General features: G+C 40.6%; 1 protein-coding gene across 1 annotated transcript in view; it reads left to right on the forward strand.

Moving 5' to 3' along the window:
• The window catches only part of CPB1 (carboxypeptidase B1), a 43,638-nt gene extending 33,709 nt beyond the window's left edge, over positions 1-9,929 (forward strand). Inside the window, exons 10-11 of the mRNA XM_028505025.2 lie at positions 7,893-7,977; positions 9,597-9,929. Coding sequence (XP_028360826.1) covers positions 7,893-7,977; positions 9,597-9,784 — 273 coding nt within the window. The 3' untranslated portion in view covers positions 9,785-9,929. The remainder of the gene's footprint in view (positions 1-7,892; positions 7,978-9,596) is intronic.
• Positions 9,930-15,722: the final 5,793 nt, after the last annotated feature.

Here is a 15,722-nt window from a genome sequence, read left to right on the forward strand (position 1 = left end):
AAGAGGACTACATGGCACTGTTTATTATTATTATTATTATTATTATTATTATTATTACTATTATACCACTTCTAAATTCAAAAGCAGGAACCCAGAAAAATAACAGGTCAACTAAGTATCCTGACCCACTCCCCAGACCAAACAGAAAGATGACATGCACTCACTCTATAAAGGTTCGCAAAGGGGCGTGCATCTCACACCACATTTCTGCATTAGAAGCACTGAATTTTACAGCTGGAAATCTTGGAATTTCTCTGGTTGTTTTCTTGTCTTCCAGCTGAGACAATAAAAGCTTGGCTAAGTCAACAACACTAATAGAGGCAGTCTAGGGCCTAGAACTATAGGATCTTGAAGAATTTCCTAGGCTCCCCCAATTTTCCAAGACATACACACATATTGGTGTGGCCATGTTCACGCTGGCCATGTTGGCCATGCTGTCACCCCATGTAGCTGTCATTCATCAAATAAAGTCTTTCCTACCTCTCTTTGTCCCTGGACTTTGCTAAGGATTCACACTCATCAGCTGAGGTACTTGACTTCTCAAGGCCCAATCTTGATGACTGTGGCTGTACTTTCATGGGTATATATTAATTTAACAGGAGAAAAATGACTGTCTCACTGAAAAATTAATAAATGACCTAAAGAGAGAAATCTCCTTCTAAAGTCTAACACCTTCTAGTCTCATGGCACCTCACTACCGCTTACAGTTTCAGTTAATGAGCCACCAAGATAGAAATCCAGTGCTTTACCCAAGCACATGAGCATAGAGCAAGACTCTTATTAGAGAAAAACATAAAAATCAGAGGGAAGGAAATTGTGATGAGGAGGTGGACAACTGCAGGGCCATGAGCACACACAGTCATGGCCGTCCCCATGTCCCTGCCTAACAGCAAGAGTGAGGTGGCCATAGTCCCTCTGTCAGGCAGGCCACCAGCAGCTACGGCAGACAGGACTAGAGGCACAAAACATCCACTTTAGGAATTTTCTCAGAATTTGTAATCTTACTTAAAAGACAAAAAATTTTCAAATAACAACTGCAGAGTTCCTTTGATTAGAAAACTGGTTGCTGATTTACCACTATACATTTTAAGAGACTTCTTGGCCTGTTAAAATTCTCCTCTAGGGTCTGGTCAGTACATGGCTCTTCAGGACATTACCAGAAATTTCATGAAGCACCTATTAAGTGCTCAGCATAAACTATGGTTCCTCCAATAGGGAACATAGGATCCCACTGGAATGAAAAGACTCAGCTGTGTGATACGTACAAGAGAAGTACCGAATGGGACTTTCCAATGAGGCACAATATCAGGACTTCAGGGCAGGGAAATCGCAATGTGTGATGAAGTTATTCTGTGAAGGTTACAGAGAGGAGGCCCGGTTAGTTCTGAGCCTCGGAGGACGGGCAGAACTGGGGTGGCAGGGGAAGGAAGAGTGCGCTGATGAACATCCCACAGTGGGACTGACAGTGGAGTTGAGGAGGAGAAAAAGAGGGCAGGCCTGTTTTGAGTGTTCTTGTGAGAGTGGGAGTAAGGTGACCAGAATCTAGAGGAACTTGAACGTGACAATGAACATCCTGTGTCAGAGTGGGGTCCTGGAACCAGCAGCCTGGAAAACAGGATTGCCAGGTCAAATACAGAACTCTCAGTTTCATTTGAATTTCAAAAAACAACATATAATTTTTAGTGTTTAAGTATTTCCAAATATTGCATGGGGCAGACTTATACTGAAAAAGTATTCTTTATTTATCTGAAATTTAAATTAAACTGGAAATCCCTTTTTTTTTTTTTTTGCTATATCTGGCAACCCTGCTGGTAAAGTGATATTTTAGCAGGATTGACCTAGCAGTAGTATTTAGGAAAGACTTATGCCATTGTCAGCAGAGGAAAATAAGGATTTGGGGCACCTTTAAAACCAGTTACCAGCCCTTTTAATATTTTTTCTACAAAACACACTCTTTTACCATAATTGTCCTATATCTGACTTTCCTTTAAACTAATGTTGCTCCTCCTGCCCCCCAGGGGGCATTTGGCAATGTTGGGGAGACATTGTTAGTTGTCATAACCGTGGTGGTGCTTGGCCTGCTGGAGCTGGTAGAGGCCAGGGGATGCTGATAAATATTCTATGATGCACAGAATGGCCCCGCAAAGAATTACCCAGCCCACATGTCAAGAGTGCTGAAGTGGAGAAACCCTGATTTAAACATAGATAAGAACAGAGTCACATTCCCAGCCAAAGGTGCCTGGTTTTCACAGGATCTTACACCCTCCTCACAAATAGTTTATGATGTCCTGCAAATCTGAAGTGCAGGAGACCCTGTCCATCCCCATTCTGTAGCACTTATTTTTTAATATTTATTTGGAAAAAGCACCACTTCCACACACAAAAAAAATCTCTGGACTTTGAAACTTCAGCTGACTCATGCTTCACATTTTCCTTGAATTTTAAAGAGCTTAAAAATATGTCTGTAGATCAGCCAAAGAAAAAATTTGGTTTACATCAGGGCAAACATTCCCACACTCCCCGTGGGCTCTGCTGAGATAGCAGGCCCTGCACTCCTGAGCCAAGCCTGCCCCCGACTCCTTGCCTTTCTCTAATCTAAAGATTCTGCATCCGGGGCCTGCACTTGTTTATTCTCTTCCTTTTCCAGAAACATATTTGTTTGTTAAAGCCCCAAAGGCTTTCTCTCCAGTGCCTTCCTGTAGGCCTTGCAGGCTTCTCCTTTTGCACCAAAATTATAAAAGTTCCATTTCTCACTGGTCCCTTGGTTTAAGGTCCCCGTTATCACAGAGGGAAGGAAGGAAACTGCAGTTAAAGATCATTTTGATGATTCCCTTCTGGCAAGCATCCACCAGAGAGATAGTTAAACTAAGGACTTCCAGTAAGAAACAAAGTTCTGAAGAAAATTTCCTTTCAGTTGGTTTAGACCTCAAGTCATTCTGGGGCCTTTATTTCCTTGCACTATAAAAATGGACCAATGGAAGATTAGAAGCGTCCCCAGTCTTGACACTGGCTATGTCCATAGAAGCTGCAACGAGGACCATGAGCTCAGTCATGAGACACGGGCTTCCTGATCACATGTTGCCCAGGAACACAGGTCATTGGGAAAAAAAACACCCTCACTTTATTCATCTCCCAGCCCCCTGGAGCTCAGAGCCTGGAGAACCATTACAGTGGTCCTCTGCCTCTGGGGCTTTGAGTTAGATGTGACACTTTAGACTCTCTCTGTCTTTTGCTGTATGAACAAGGCCTCTTTCTAAGAAAACAGGTGACAAAAGAGAACATGCATAAGATGTGGTAGGAGATTCATATCTAAGGATTAATAAAGCCTCGTTATGTTTGGCCTTGACTGAAAGCAAAGTTTTCTCTGAGGCTGATTTATATTTAGCTTTCTTCTGTTCTTTACAATTGGTAAAACCAGCTCCAGCAACACTTCTTTTGAAGTATTCGAAGGCCACAAGGAGAAGTGAAAAAGAGCACAGGATTTAAAGCAAGAAGAACCTAGCTCGAGTCAGCCACTTACCAGGGCTGCGTGCCCTTGGGCACGTTCTTTTATCCTCTCTGAGTTTCAGTTCTTTTATCTGTGAAATGGGGATAAAAATATCTAGCTCTTATCAAGAGTTCTTTGTAGAGTCTAAAGTTTATGTAAATGTTAGTTCTTATTTTGAATCCATTGAGCAAAGATGTAAGATGTCCCTCAAATGACAGGTTATATAGAAAGTGTCATTAATTGGAGTTTTGCAAGACATGGATCACACTCTGATGTGCGATTGCTTCTGTGGGTCTTTCGTCAGCTGTCTTTGTCCCTTTTTACAGAGCCATAGAAGGGAAAGACTTACCACTCTAACACATTAGCAAATGCCAGGATCACCTCCCTCTCTCCCATTCCTGGCAGGGGTCAGTCACCCAGCTTGGTTGAGACGTTCCCACCAAGCATACTGCCCCTCATGGCATTCTGTTCTGATGCAGAATTCTGTATCAATGAAATGTGGACAGATAACGTTGGGAAGATAAATGACTAACACTTGTGAAAGTATTTGAATTCTTCAAAAGAAAAGACCCACACTGATTCCAGGGATTTTTGTTAAGATCATTGGAATTTTAAGTATGATATTTTGGTTGCTTAATGTCTGTTCTGAATTTTTTGTCTCTTGGCTTTGAGGGGCTAAGAGAAAGGGCTCACAGATTTCATTTCTTTCAATATTAATGGAAATAAGTAAATCCACAACAGAAGTCAATGTCTAAATGTGGCAACCCATCAACCAGCACTCTATGGTTCTGCCACCCTCCCCACAAGCATCCCAATCACCACTCAGGTGGGTTACAGTTGAGCCTCTGCAAAGATCAGTACTCTGCACCAGTATCCAAATCAGGCCCCGAACCTGTAAGTCCTAGAACAAGACTCAATCAACCAACCATGTGCTACATGTTATGCAATCTGCTGAGCATACAAAATGAATAGCCAAGCATCCCTTCTCACCTGGGGGTAGAAGGCAAATAAATGCAAAAAAAAAATTGATTACAGCACAGAGTGATAGCAACTCTGATAGAGGTGTAAGCCCTCACAAAGGAGGGGACTCAGCGCTCCCTAAGAGAGTTCAGACAGCTTAGCAAAGATAGGTGACACTACAAACTGAATCTTGAAGAACAACAGCCATTTTCCATGTGAACAAGGAAAGAAAGGGTAGTCTAAAAAAGGAAGAAGGACACTCAAAGACATGGCGGTAAGGAGAGGCAAGGTCCGGTCTACAGGGATGAGTTCAGGGAAACCTAGCTTGGAAGGAACAGGGGAGGCACAGCAAGCCTGTGAGAGAAGGGAGGCACCAGCGCATACTCTTTTGCAAAGAACGGAGGCTCACCTTCATTAGAAGGTGAGAGTCACTGAAAGGTGTGATGAGGTGACACTCATAAGATGAATGATGAGGTAGATACTCAGATGAGAGAGCACCTGAGCGCAAGGAGAGCTAAGGCTGAGGCATATAAATTAAGTGTTCCTGCAACATGCACCAGTGACAGAAGCAAGAAGACGGCAGTTTTAAGATAACATCAATCTTAGATGTTGCTTCAGCATCAACAGCAGAGCAGCTGTTTCCAAGAGATGTCTATGAGGCTTACAAAATGCTTGGTTATCATTTTGAGAAAAGGCAAACGGAACTTTTCTGTGTGATCTTAACAGTAGTATATGGCTAGATTGATAAGTTGATTAAGTCAAACGAAGTAACAGATCACGAGTAGGTTTTGTTGGATAACTCAAATAGTACGTTACACCAATAAATATATCGAGAGACTTGAAGCTCAACCAAAATACGGGAGTTCCGCAGATGAAGACAATAATCTTCTTGTCGTAAATCCTCTCTAATCTTCCTAAATTTTCACACTTGGGACTAACCCTGGAGAATCGTATATCTTTTTGTTTCCAGCTTTATTGAGACATAACCGACATATTATAATATACTGGTAATATGATTATTTGATCCATGTATATATTGTGAAATGTTTACCACATGAGTCAACACACCCTTACCTCACACAACTATCATTTTGTTATTGTTGTTATGGTGAGAACACAAAAGCTCCGCTCTCATGGCAGCCTTCACGTGTTTAATGCAGTATTGTAAACTATGGTCACAGTGCTGTGCCTGAGACCACCGGGACTTACTGAACTCATATTTCTTCCAAATAAAAGCAGTAATTCAAGGCTGAAGGGGAAAAACAAACAGATGGAAAACCTGGAGAAGGTAACTATGGGAGGAATAAAAGTTTTTTAGGATCAAATGTTCTGCCTTACAGAAAAATAACTAACTAGAGATGGCCTTGGGTAATGGCCAAAGAAATTGTAGCACACTAAAAACATGCTGTTTACCTGCCAAAAGAATTAGTACCTCACCATGTTTCACATCACTAAGAGATGGTTTTAATCTGAGTATTATACAATATTTGCAGAGTATTCCTATTCTATTTGGCAAAAGGCCCTAATGGGGGGTGAGAAGACCTAACTCTAGTGTGTTGGTAAAAATAAGATGACCAGACACTTAGACCACACAGTAAAGACTCCATGCAGTGAGAGGAAGCCCATGACAGTTTACTGGTTTGGAAAAAAAGGAAAATGAAACCCTAAAATTTTCACGTTACTATCCACAGTTTTGAGAATAAAAAGTTAACTACAAAAAAACTGCATCATTTCAATTGACCAAACCAAAAAATCATGATTTCAATGTTACAATTCTTTTTAAAGTTTCTAATTTACTACTTGGTTGATGAAGCATTGACTCTTTGGGAGCTGGAATCCTTGAAGTCTTACAGACATGCCCTCATCAATTTTACCTGAGACTCTACTAAACTGGTTTTAATATTAGAGAAAGAACCAAAGGAAGTTGCTCCATTGTAAATAGAATCATTCTGCTTTCATCACTAACCTCACAGTTTTCCAAGCATAGGTACAAGACCTAATTATGATGCCAAAGTATGAAAAATAGCTAGTTTCATAGCCAGGATGAATTGTGGCTTTTTCTCTTACAGTAAACAAATTTTCAAATCTGTGTTCCCCGAACAGCCCATGCAGGCCTTGCTTTTCTAATGATTCATTTAAATAGGCAGGGTGTCGGTGCACGTTAGAGCATTTAAGGTACAAGGAGGGGCTAGGTACAGAGCCCTCCCTCTCTTGAGGAACTAAGTGCAGGGGCCAGTCGGCAACGGGTCCTTTGAGAGGGTGATGCCACTTCTAAGAAAAGAAGAATATACATAAGTTAATATTTTCTACTTATTCTAAAATTCAAATGTCCTGAATTTTGTCCTGAAATAAAATAAACGTTCTCTAGTTTTTCAGTCTACAACTCTTCCAAGCTGGAACTACCCCACATGCTTGCAACTGCCAATTCCTAAGCATTCCTTTGCTGGACTGGGGATTGTACTGGCTATTCAGTCATTCATACGTGTAGTTTCCAATGCTCCTGCCCCAACTCCCATCACCCTGTCATGGCTTTATCACAACTTCATAACCTGCCACATTTCCAGGGGATTTGTGTTTCTGTTTGGGATCATTTTGTGTGTATATGATTTTTGTTTGTTTGCCTGTAATGGGCACACAACTTCTGTACAACCATAAAGACCTCCTTTCCTCTCGCTCTTCCCTCACAAGCTCCAGAGACAAGATAAATTTGCCAAACTAATCCTGAGATGTGACCTAACTTTTAATACACAGTGACATCTTGTTATGTCAATAAATGTGATATCTGGGACAGTTACAGATTGCTACAGCCTCATTTCTCTAGCCCTCACTAAGGTTTAAAAAAATTGTTTCACAAGCCAAAATAAGAATTCCAGAAAAAAAACAGAACTAAGTTCTATGTAAATAAAAAAAGAAAATGAAGCAAAACATTGTCCTCTGACTAAAACAGGACTTACTCCCAGAACTCATACTTTACTGTAACAGTGATTTAAAATAAATAAACCAATTCTCAGATAACTGGGTAAGAAGAGTGCTAACCATTCTCAGAGTTGCAACAAATAGCTACTGAACAATCACTAAGTGACAAGCCCTGAGCTAGACCCTGGGGCCACTGAGAAAAAAAGGACAGAAAAAGTCAGAGAACTCAGAGGCCAGCAAGTGGTGTTGACATGATATGACACATTGTGCATGTGACAGAGGGAAGCTCAGAGTGACTGCTTGGGGCGTTAGGAGAAGGCATCCTTTTGGGGCCATCACTGGGATCACATGGCTAAGTTGGAAGGAAAAATTGGAATTGGTGCTGGTAAGTATGAAACGTTAACCAGAACTGTGATGTACACCTCTTCAGTGTCATCAAAATAATGTGTGGTGTTTGTTCATTTGTTTATTTGTTTTTTGTCAGTATGTGCTCTGATTTACTTACTCACCTACTGTGGTCTTTTTGCAGAATGCCCTGGCTAAAGCTACTGTGAAAGAACTGGCCACACTGCATGGCACCAAGTACACATATGGCCCAGGAGCTACCACAATCTGTGAGTCTGGGCTTCAGAGCTGTGTGGAGACCCCATGCCTAAAAAGACAACAAATGGTTCCTAGAGCCTTTTCTTTCTGATCATTTAAAGCACATGGCTTCTTCCGGACAGTGAATTTTATATAAAATATGTCATCCATTTTCTGTTCAGGAGACATTCGCTCTCTGTAAACACCTATTGAGCATCTGTGGTGTGCCAGCCCCTTATTAGGTCCTAGGGAAGCAAGGAAGGGTGAAGAGGAGGGAAGGAGAAAAGGAAGGAAGGGACCAACACAGTCTTCAAAGAACCCACAGCAGGGAAGCAGGGAATGTGAGCACAGGTGAGCTACATGCTGGGACAGAAGGGTGCAAAGGAAAGAACACACCAAGGACTAACCAAGCCAGCCTGTCGTGCCAGCAATGACTACCCAGCATCGTGCCCCAGAAGCTTTGTCTAGAAGGACAGTGGTCTGAGGAAAGCATAAGAGGGGTGTCTCCCTGGCTAACCAGTCACCTGGGCTGTGCAAACAAGTGGATAAGAGACACACAGCCAGAGAGCTAGGTGGCGGCTAGACCCCAGAACCTTGGGCTTCACTGGGAAGGCACATTCTGCAGGCTCTGTTTTTAATTTCTACTGATATTTTTCTTTGTCCTTGCGTGATTTCTTTCTGCCCTGCACCTGAAAGAACTAGAAATACAAGGAAAAAGACCCAGTCCTGTCGTCAAGGGGCCTCCCATGCAATTGGACAGGCTCCCATCCTAAGACGCTTTTTAAAAGCTATATGTAGAACACAGTTTTCTGTATTTTTGTCCTTTTTTAAACTGCTCTGAACCCAGTGGGGTATACTATTTTTAAGGGGTTCTAGCAGAAATAACCCATCTATTCATATATTGAGGACACCTTGTCTACTTTATACTGTGAGACCTGGGAGGGTGGAGGCCATGTCTTTCCTTTGTCCTGACTTCCCCAGAGTTGAGCCAATGGCCTGCTGCACAGTGGGGCTGTATTGTCATTGGCCGAATTAAATAGACGAAAGAATGAACAAATGAGTGATGGAATGAATGAAGAACAAGTGAATGAATGAATACATAATCTACATGGCAGCGGCATCATAGTTGTTAACGAATGAATGCTTCATCTACGCCAGGACACATGCTAGACCCTGAGGAAACAAAAGTGAAGGCCCAGCCCTGCCCTCCAGCTGCTCTGACCTCAGCGTGCAGCACAGTTTCTGCAGAAACTGTGGAGTCCTTTCCTCTCATCTGTCATCACGCAGCATTTCTTATTTTCCTAGGAGAGACACATTCTTTTCCCAGAAATTATACATGTGTTGTAAACAAATTGCAGCCAATGTAGCATAGTTTACCATAGCCTACAGGCATACTGAGAAGTTCGTATATTATAATTACAGGCTTCCTAAGGTATTAAACACATCATTCTTACAAAAAAGGCTTAGAGGTAACATCGCACCAATTTTTTTAAGTAGCCCCCATATCTTTTATGATCCAGTTTACTAGACAACTAGCCTATATATTTTATGTTGCACAGTGAAACGTTTGCAATTATAAAAGGGAGCTGGCATCTTTAAAAATTTCTGTCCTAGGTGTGAAGATTTTTTTTCTGCTGTTTGCACATTTTAGATCCTGCTGCTGGAGGCTCTGACGACTGGGCTTATGACCAAGGAATCAAATATTCCTTCACCTTTGAACTCCGGGACAAAGGCAGATATGGCTTTACCCTTCCTGAATCCCAGATCCGGCCAACCTGTGAGGAGATGATGCTGGCCCTCAAGCACATTACCAGCTACGTCCTGGAGCATCTATACTAGTCAAGCATGAGGAGAACCTTAGTTCAAAATGCTCACTCTTTCTTTTTTGTCCTGAATTATAATTTCTGTTTGCCTAAATACTTCCAGATTCCAATCCTTCTTGTAAGCTTCTGGGTCTATTAAATTACTTGGATCTTTTAATGTTTCCCATAATAAAAGTGAATCATTGTCATTGGGAAACCTGACAGATTACCAACTTCTTTGGGGGGCAAATGATGTGAACAAATGACTGAGCAAGCTGTGCACAGGCAATGACATGGGTCAGCACACATAGGAGTATGGAGTCCTCAGGGTGTCAGCCAACATGGGCAGAGCACAGAGATGCACAGGTTATGATGGGGGCTTGCAAGAAAAATAAATACAAGGGGAAATTTAGGATTGTAAACCATAGTATAGGTGAGAGGACCCCACCTTGGTTTAGCTTTCCTCTCAGCTCACTCAAGTTATTTTCTGACCTGTCCATTACATGCCAAGCACTTTCTGAAGCAACTGAAAACAGCAATGAATGAATGAAAAAGAAAGATGACATTTCTGCCCTCAATGGTTGTATAGGCCATTTGGAAAGACAGACCTGAAACAAATATTTAACTTATTATTTAATAATTCATTAATTTACACAAAGCAAGTGTCAGAATAAATAAATAACATTAAAAGATCTACTTACCTGATGTGGGGGAGAAGGTTCTCTCAGGAAGTGCTGAGTCCTGTGAAGGATACATCACAATTAGCTGACAAAATGAGCACCCCTTTCAGGCCCTGTGACTATTCAGAACCAGAGAGAAGAAAGCCAAAGAAGGTGAAGCTTAGAGACCTGAGGACAGAAGGGTATATGTATGGACTTAGGAAGGAGCTGGGGACCATGTCAGGCAGGTCATCTTAAGGATTTGGAACATTGTTCTAAGGGACAATGGAAAGCAATTAAATACATTAAGTTGTAGATGGCAGGATCAGTTTTTAAAACACCCACCAGACTAAGGTGTGGGAGGCAGATTGGAGGTAAAACAGGAGGTGTCTGGAATCCCAGCTGCACCCAAAATCATTCCATGACTTGAAGTTTTCCAGAATCAGAACTGAACATGCTAACGTTGGAATGTACTGTGCAAAGGTCAATTTTTAAAAATAATATGTATTTTAGTTATAATTTGAGGGTGTCCCATACTTCAAATTCATAATCGAAATATTAGCTTATTGTTTTCTATGTGGATTCAAGGAAAATAAAGTTCCACATCCAGCAAAGTATGTTAAAGTATCTATGACACTGCTCTATTCAAAATAAGAATTCTACTTTGTGCCCAGCATCAAAAGAGCATACAATAGCCCTGGCCGGCATTGCTCAGTTGGCTGGAGCACCACCCCATAAGCCAAAAGGTCGTAGGTTCTATTCCTGCTCAGGATACATACTTAGGTTGTGCGTTTGACCCTGGGTCAGGACATGTGCTAGAGGAAACCACTGATGTTTTTCTCTTTTATCAGTGTTTCTCTCCCTCTCTCTCTCTTCCCCTCTTTCTATCTAAAACAATAAGCATGTGAGAATTTAAGTGAATTAAGTGAGAATTATTTTAAAAATGAAAAGACCATAGGGGAAAAAAAAAAGAGCAAGCAATAGAGTATACAATATTGACTTATAATGTTGTGCACCTGAAATTTATATAATGTTATTAACCAATATTACCTCAATACAAATTAAGTTAAAATGATAGTATCGGACACAAAACAAAACCAAAAAGAATCCTTTGAAGTACCAATGGTTTGTTTAGAAGTTGTCAAGTTGAAGAATGATTAATGCATTAATTGTCCACTAGATGGTAGCAGTGAAGCTGCTACAATTTGTCAAGCAAATATCAACATAATTTAGTAATATATTATTTAAATAAGAAGAAAAAAAGAGACATCTTAAGGGCAAAAGAAATCCCCATAAAGTTTTAAGCAGTACTGATGGTAATTTAAAAACAGATGTAATTTATCTAAATTATCTTTCCCCCATTCCCATTTAAGTTATATCCATGCTATGAATTGGAAGGCTAACTCAACTGTAGCTACCTGAGTGAAGTTTTCTCGCTGGAGGTGTATCGTTAAGTTCATAGATAGTTCCACAGCACACTCCCTTACTTGCCTCTAGCAGATAACATCAACCCCTAAATAAGGGATGCAGTGACCCAAAGTTCAGAAGTTATGTGAGTAAACCATAAAGAACCTTCCAAAGTCTCTAAATTGAATGCTTTTAAATAAAAATTAGGAATATGGATGGGCTTTCCTAAAATTACAAGGAATGTTTAAGAAGAAAAATAAGGATTGAGTGAGCAAATACACAAATACTCTCATTTACAATCCCATGTAACTCAGATTTCCTGCCCTGGGACATTTTTGCTATATCTGTTGCTAACTGGCTGAGAATGTCAGATAACTGGCTAAGAGTGTCACTTGCCTGAACTAAACTAAAAAAAAAAAACCACAAAAACAGAAAAATCCGCTTTATCCTTCCCAGTGCAGTGGTGCCATATGCCCTCCTGCCCAGCTGACCAGAGACTGCTGAGGATGCCAGCCCAAACTTGCCCCCTCAGGAACCCCTGGCTGTTAGGGCATCTCTTCTCCCTTCTTTAACCTACTCCCAGCCCTAGAGCTCAGGACACATTGTGAGCCCTTCCTTCAGTTCCACATTCTCATCTCTTTCAAAGCAGCAATTAACCAACAACACAGGAATGGCCCACTGAATCTCTGTTTTCTCCAACGATTTGGCTATAAAATAACAAGACTGGTTTTCCAGACTGGATTATAGAAGTTCTACACACCTAGGACCACATTCCATGTGTTTATCTGCTTTTGCCAACTAACTATATGAACTGGTGGGAGGGAATTTCAGGCCTAGACAGAAGGGGAGTAATCATGACAGTTAATGTGGTTATTTGGGCGCCAGATGGGGTCCTGATGATCCTCTTGGGTCATCTCATGGGAGCAGGCAGTCACTGTCCCCTGGCCAGATCTGACACTGCCTGAATCACACACCCAGGCCTTTGTCCAGAGATGCCACCTTGGCTACAATGACTGGGGACAAGATTCTCTGCAGTATTTTGCAAGGCAGCTTTGTTTCAACGTTATGAATCCAACAGCCACAATTAGAGGTAACAAATTTATCTTTCACTGTATCCTTTATGAAATACCTAAAGGTATTTCTGGGGTGTATTGTATTGGATTTAAAGTCAGAGAAGTATTTGAAAGATTTTAATAAATTACAAGAGAATCCTGACTTCCATTTTCTAGGACATTTTTCTTATAAGAATATGGTTTGAAAAATGTGCAGAAAAGCATAGTTTAAAATAAAGTGATACTTTAAATTGTGGTTAGACATATAATACTGAAAAATCCTAGGAGTACAAAGACCCAGGAAGATAGAAAATTATTGGCATGTGAAGCTTCAACTTTAAACCTTATTTAAAAATGATTAATTGAACCTATGAAACATGTTGTCTTACATAGTCAATCCTGAAACAGTGCCCCAAAACTTGCCAAGTCCATACACATGCCAAGACCTTTTATGAATCTTACTATAGTAGTTTAAAGTTGTACTGAACTGTGCTTGTCAAAAATCTATGACCTGTTCTGCAAAAAAGCATCAGTATATTCTTGTACTCCATCTATTACACAATTCTTCAGAGGCTAAATAGATTGGGGGGAAGTGAGAGGTCTTAAAAGCATCACATATTTATGTCTCATTCCAAAAACAGGGAACTGTCAATATGCAACAGACATTAACAGGTGAAAGATTTATTTATCTTTGAGTCTCACCCTGAGAGGTATCAGGAACCTTAAAATATTTATCTAGATCCCGAAATAAAATAGAGGTGTCCTTTCTACTTAACCTAAAAAAAGATATAGAAGTCTTTTCTACAGTTTTAAAACTAGTCACACACACACACACACACACACACAATTCAAGAAATATATCAGAATGTTAGAATTCATGGATTTTTCTGTTGCCTTCTTCCAACTTTCCTATATTTTGCTAAATTGTTTTCAATGGGCATTTATTTGTTTTAGAATCAGAAAATAAATTTCCAAACAGCAAAGTTATTACATTGAAAAATTCTTAAGGTAGTCCACAATGACACAAATATAGAGGGAGGTGTCGCCCCCAAAGGTCACAGCGCACACTTGAGTCTGCCATGCAATCTGTTTTGATACTCGTCAGTTGTTTGACCTGCCAGTGGCCAGTGTAAGTTGGTTTATAGAATCTGACAATTTTATCACCTACCTAGAGGTCACAGCATGTTTTTTAGCACCTGCCATCCACCAAGTCCCTTACATGTGCTACCTCATTTAGTCCTCACAGCCACTTTTTAGAGGTGCATTTGCATCCCCATTTTACAGATGAGAAAACCAAGGCCCAGAATGACTAGGCAGCTTGCTCAAGGTAAAGTAGCCAGTGTTTGGGAGCTACTCTGAGGTTATATCTGTGTAAGTCCAAAGTCAAGCTCTTCTTTTTCTCTGCACCCTGTGAAACCTACGCTTAGAAACAACAGAAGCAGCATTTGGTCTGGCAGTTTCTAGTGTTGATGAGCTTGTCCAATGTCAAGAATATGAAACCATTTGTAAAACCCTCCTCTTCCTTACGTGCAGGGCTGGAGCAAGGGGACCAACCTTTGAAGGAATAAAGGAAAGTCATACATTATATCACACACCTATCAGATGGAGAAAAATAAACTATTGCTGCTACTTATAACCTATAATCCCCCCAAAAAATACTATTTTGATCATGAAAATAGGCAACCATGACTCTAAGAAGTTTCATATATGACCACCTATGCATCTGTCAATGTGAGGGGGAATTTTTAAAAGGCGATTCTAATAACTTCTCTGATTAGATCAATTCACTCACTCTATTAGATTACCTATGATTCTGGGTAAAGGTGTGTTGTCTCCCAAATAACTTATAATTAACTGAACTTTGTTCAAAACTAAAGGCCTTCCCCCAGGAAACCATTTAAAATGGTCTATAAATGACATTCATTAATTTGACTTTCATAAAAGCATTTAATGGGCACCTGCCTCACCCAGATCCTGAAGATAGCAGCCAATGTACACTTGAGCGCCCATGTTATCGCGCCCTCTCCGAGTCCTCACTGCTTTAGGCAGAGGCACTACCTCTGAGGACGGAGTGGGGAGAATGGGAAAGGAGTGGGGAAGTGGATGCTTTAGCTCTTTCTGTAATGTTTACTTCTTTACAAAGAGAGGTACAGAACAAATATGGCAAAAGTATTACCAACATAAAGTCTAGATGGTGAACACATTAATGTTTTCTACATTACTTATAATATTTTAATAAGTTTAAAATATTCTGCCTTGGTTGGTGTGGCTCAGTGGATTGAGTGCTGGCCTGCAAACCAAGGGGTCACTGATTTGATTCCCATCAAGGCACATGCCCGGGTTGCAGGCCAGGTCCCCAGTTGGGGGCGCACAAGAGGCAACCGATGGATCTGTCTCTCACAGATCATTGTTTCTCTTTCTCCATCCTTTCCCCTCTTTCTAAAAATAAATAAATAAGATCTTTTAAAACTATTCTGTAATTTAAATGTTTTTAATTCAAAAATTTACAATGTAGCTTCAAAAAAACATGTTATTAAGGAGCACCCAGTTTCAGTGGCCAGATGCTCAAATGCATCTCAGGTTCCAAATGCAAATTTAAACTGATTCCTTCTATCATTCAATTCAAACATATGGTAGAGTAGTATTTTAGAACAAAGAAGGGTTCTTTGTCAGCTCTGTGAATATACTAGCTCTGTTACCTTGGGCAAGTTACTTGTTTAAAAAGGAATCTGCCTCCCATCCCATCTGTAAAATGGGAATTCCCTATTACAAAATATAAATGAGTAGTATTGCCTTTAGTGTTAATGTTGCTACCACACTTGTCTCCCCTCAACTAGAAAACATGGGGAGGGGCGTG

This window comes from Phyllostomus discolor, chromosome 2 (assembly GCF_004126475.2).
Source record: "Phyllostomus discolor isolate MPI-MPIP mPhyDis1 chromosome 2, mPhyDis1.pri.v3, whole genome shotgun sequence".
Classification (NCBI taxonomy): Eukaryota; Metazoa; Chordata; class Mammalia; order Chiroptera; family Phyllostomidae; genus Phyllostomus; species Phyllostomus discolor.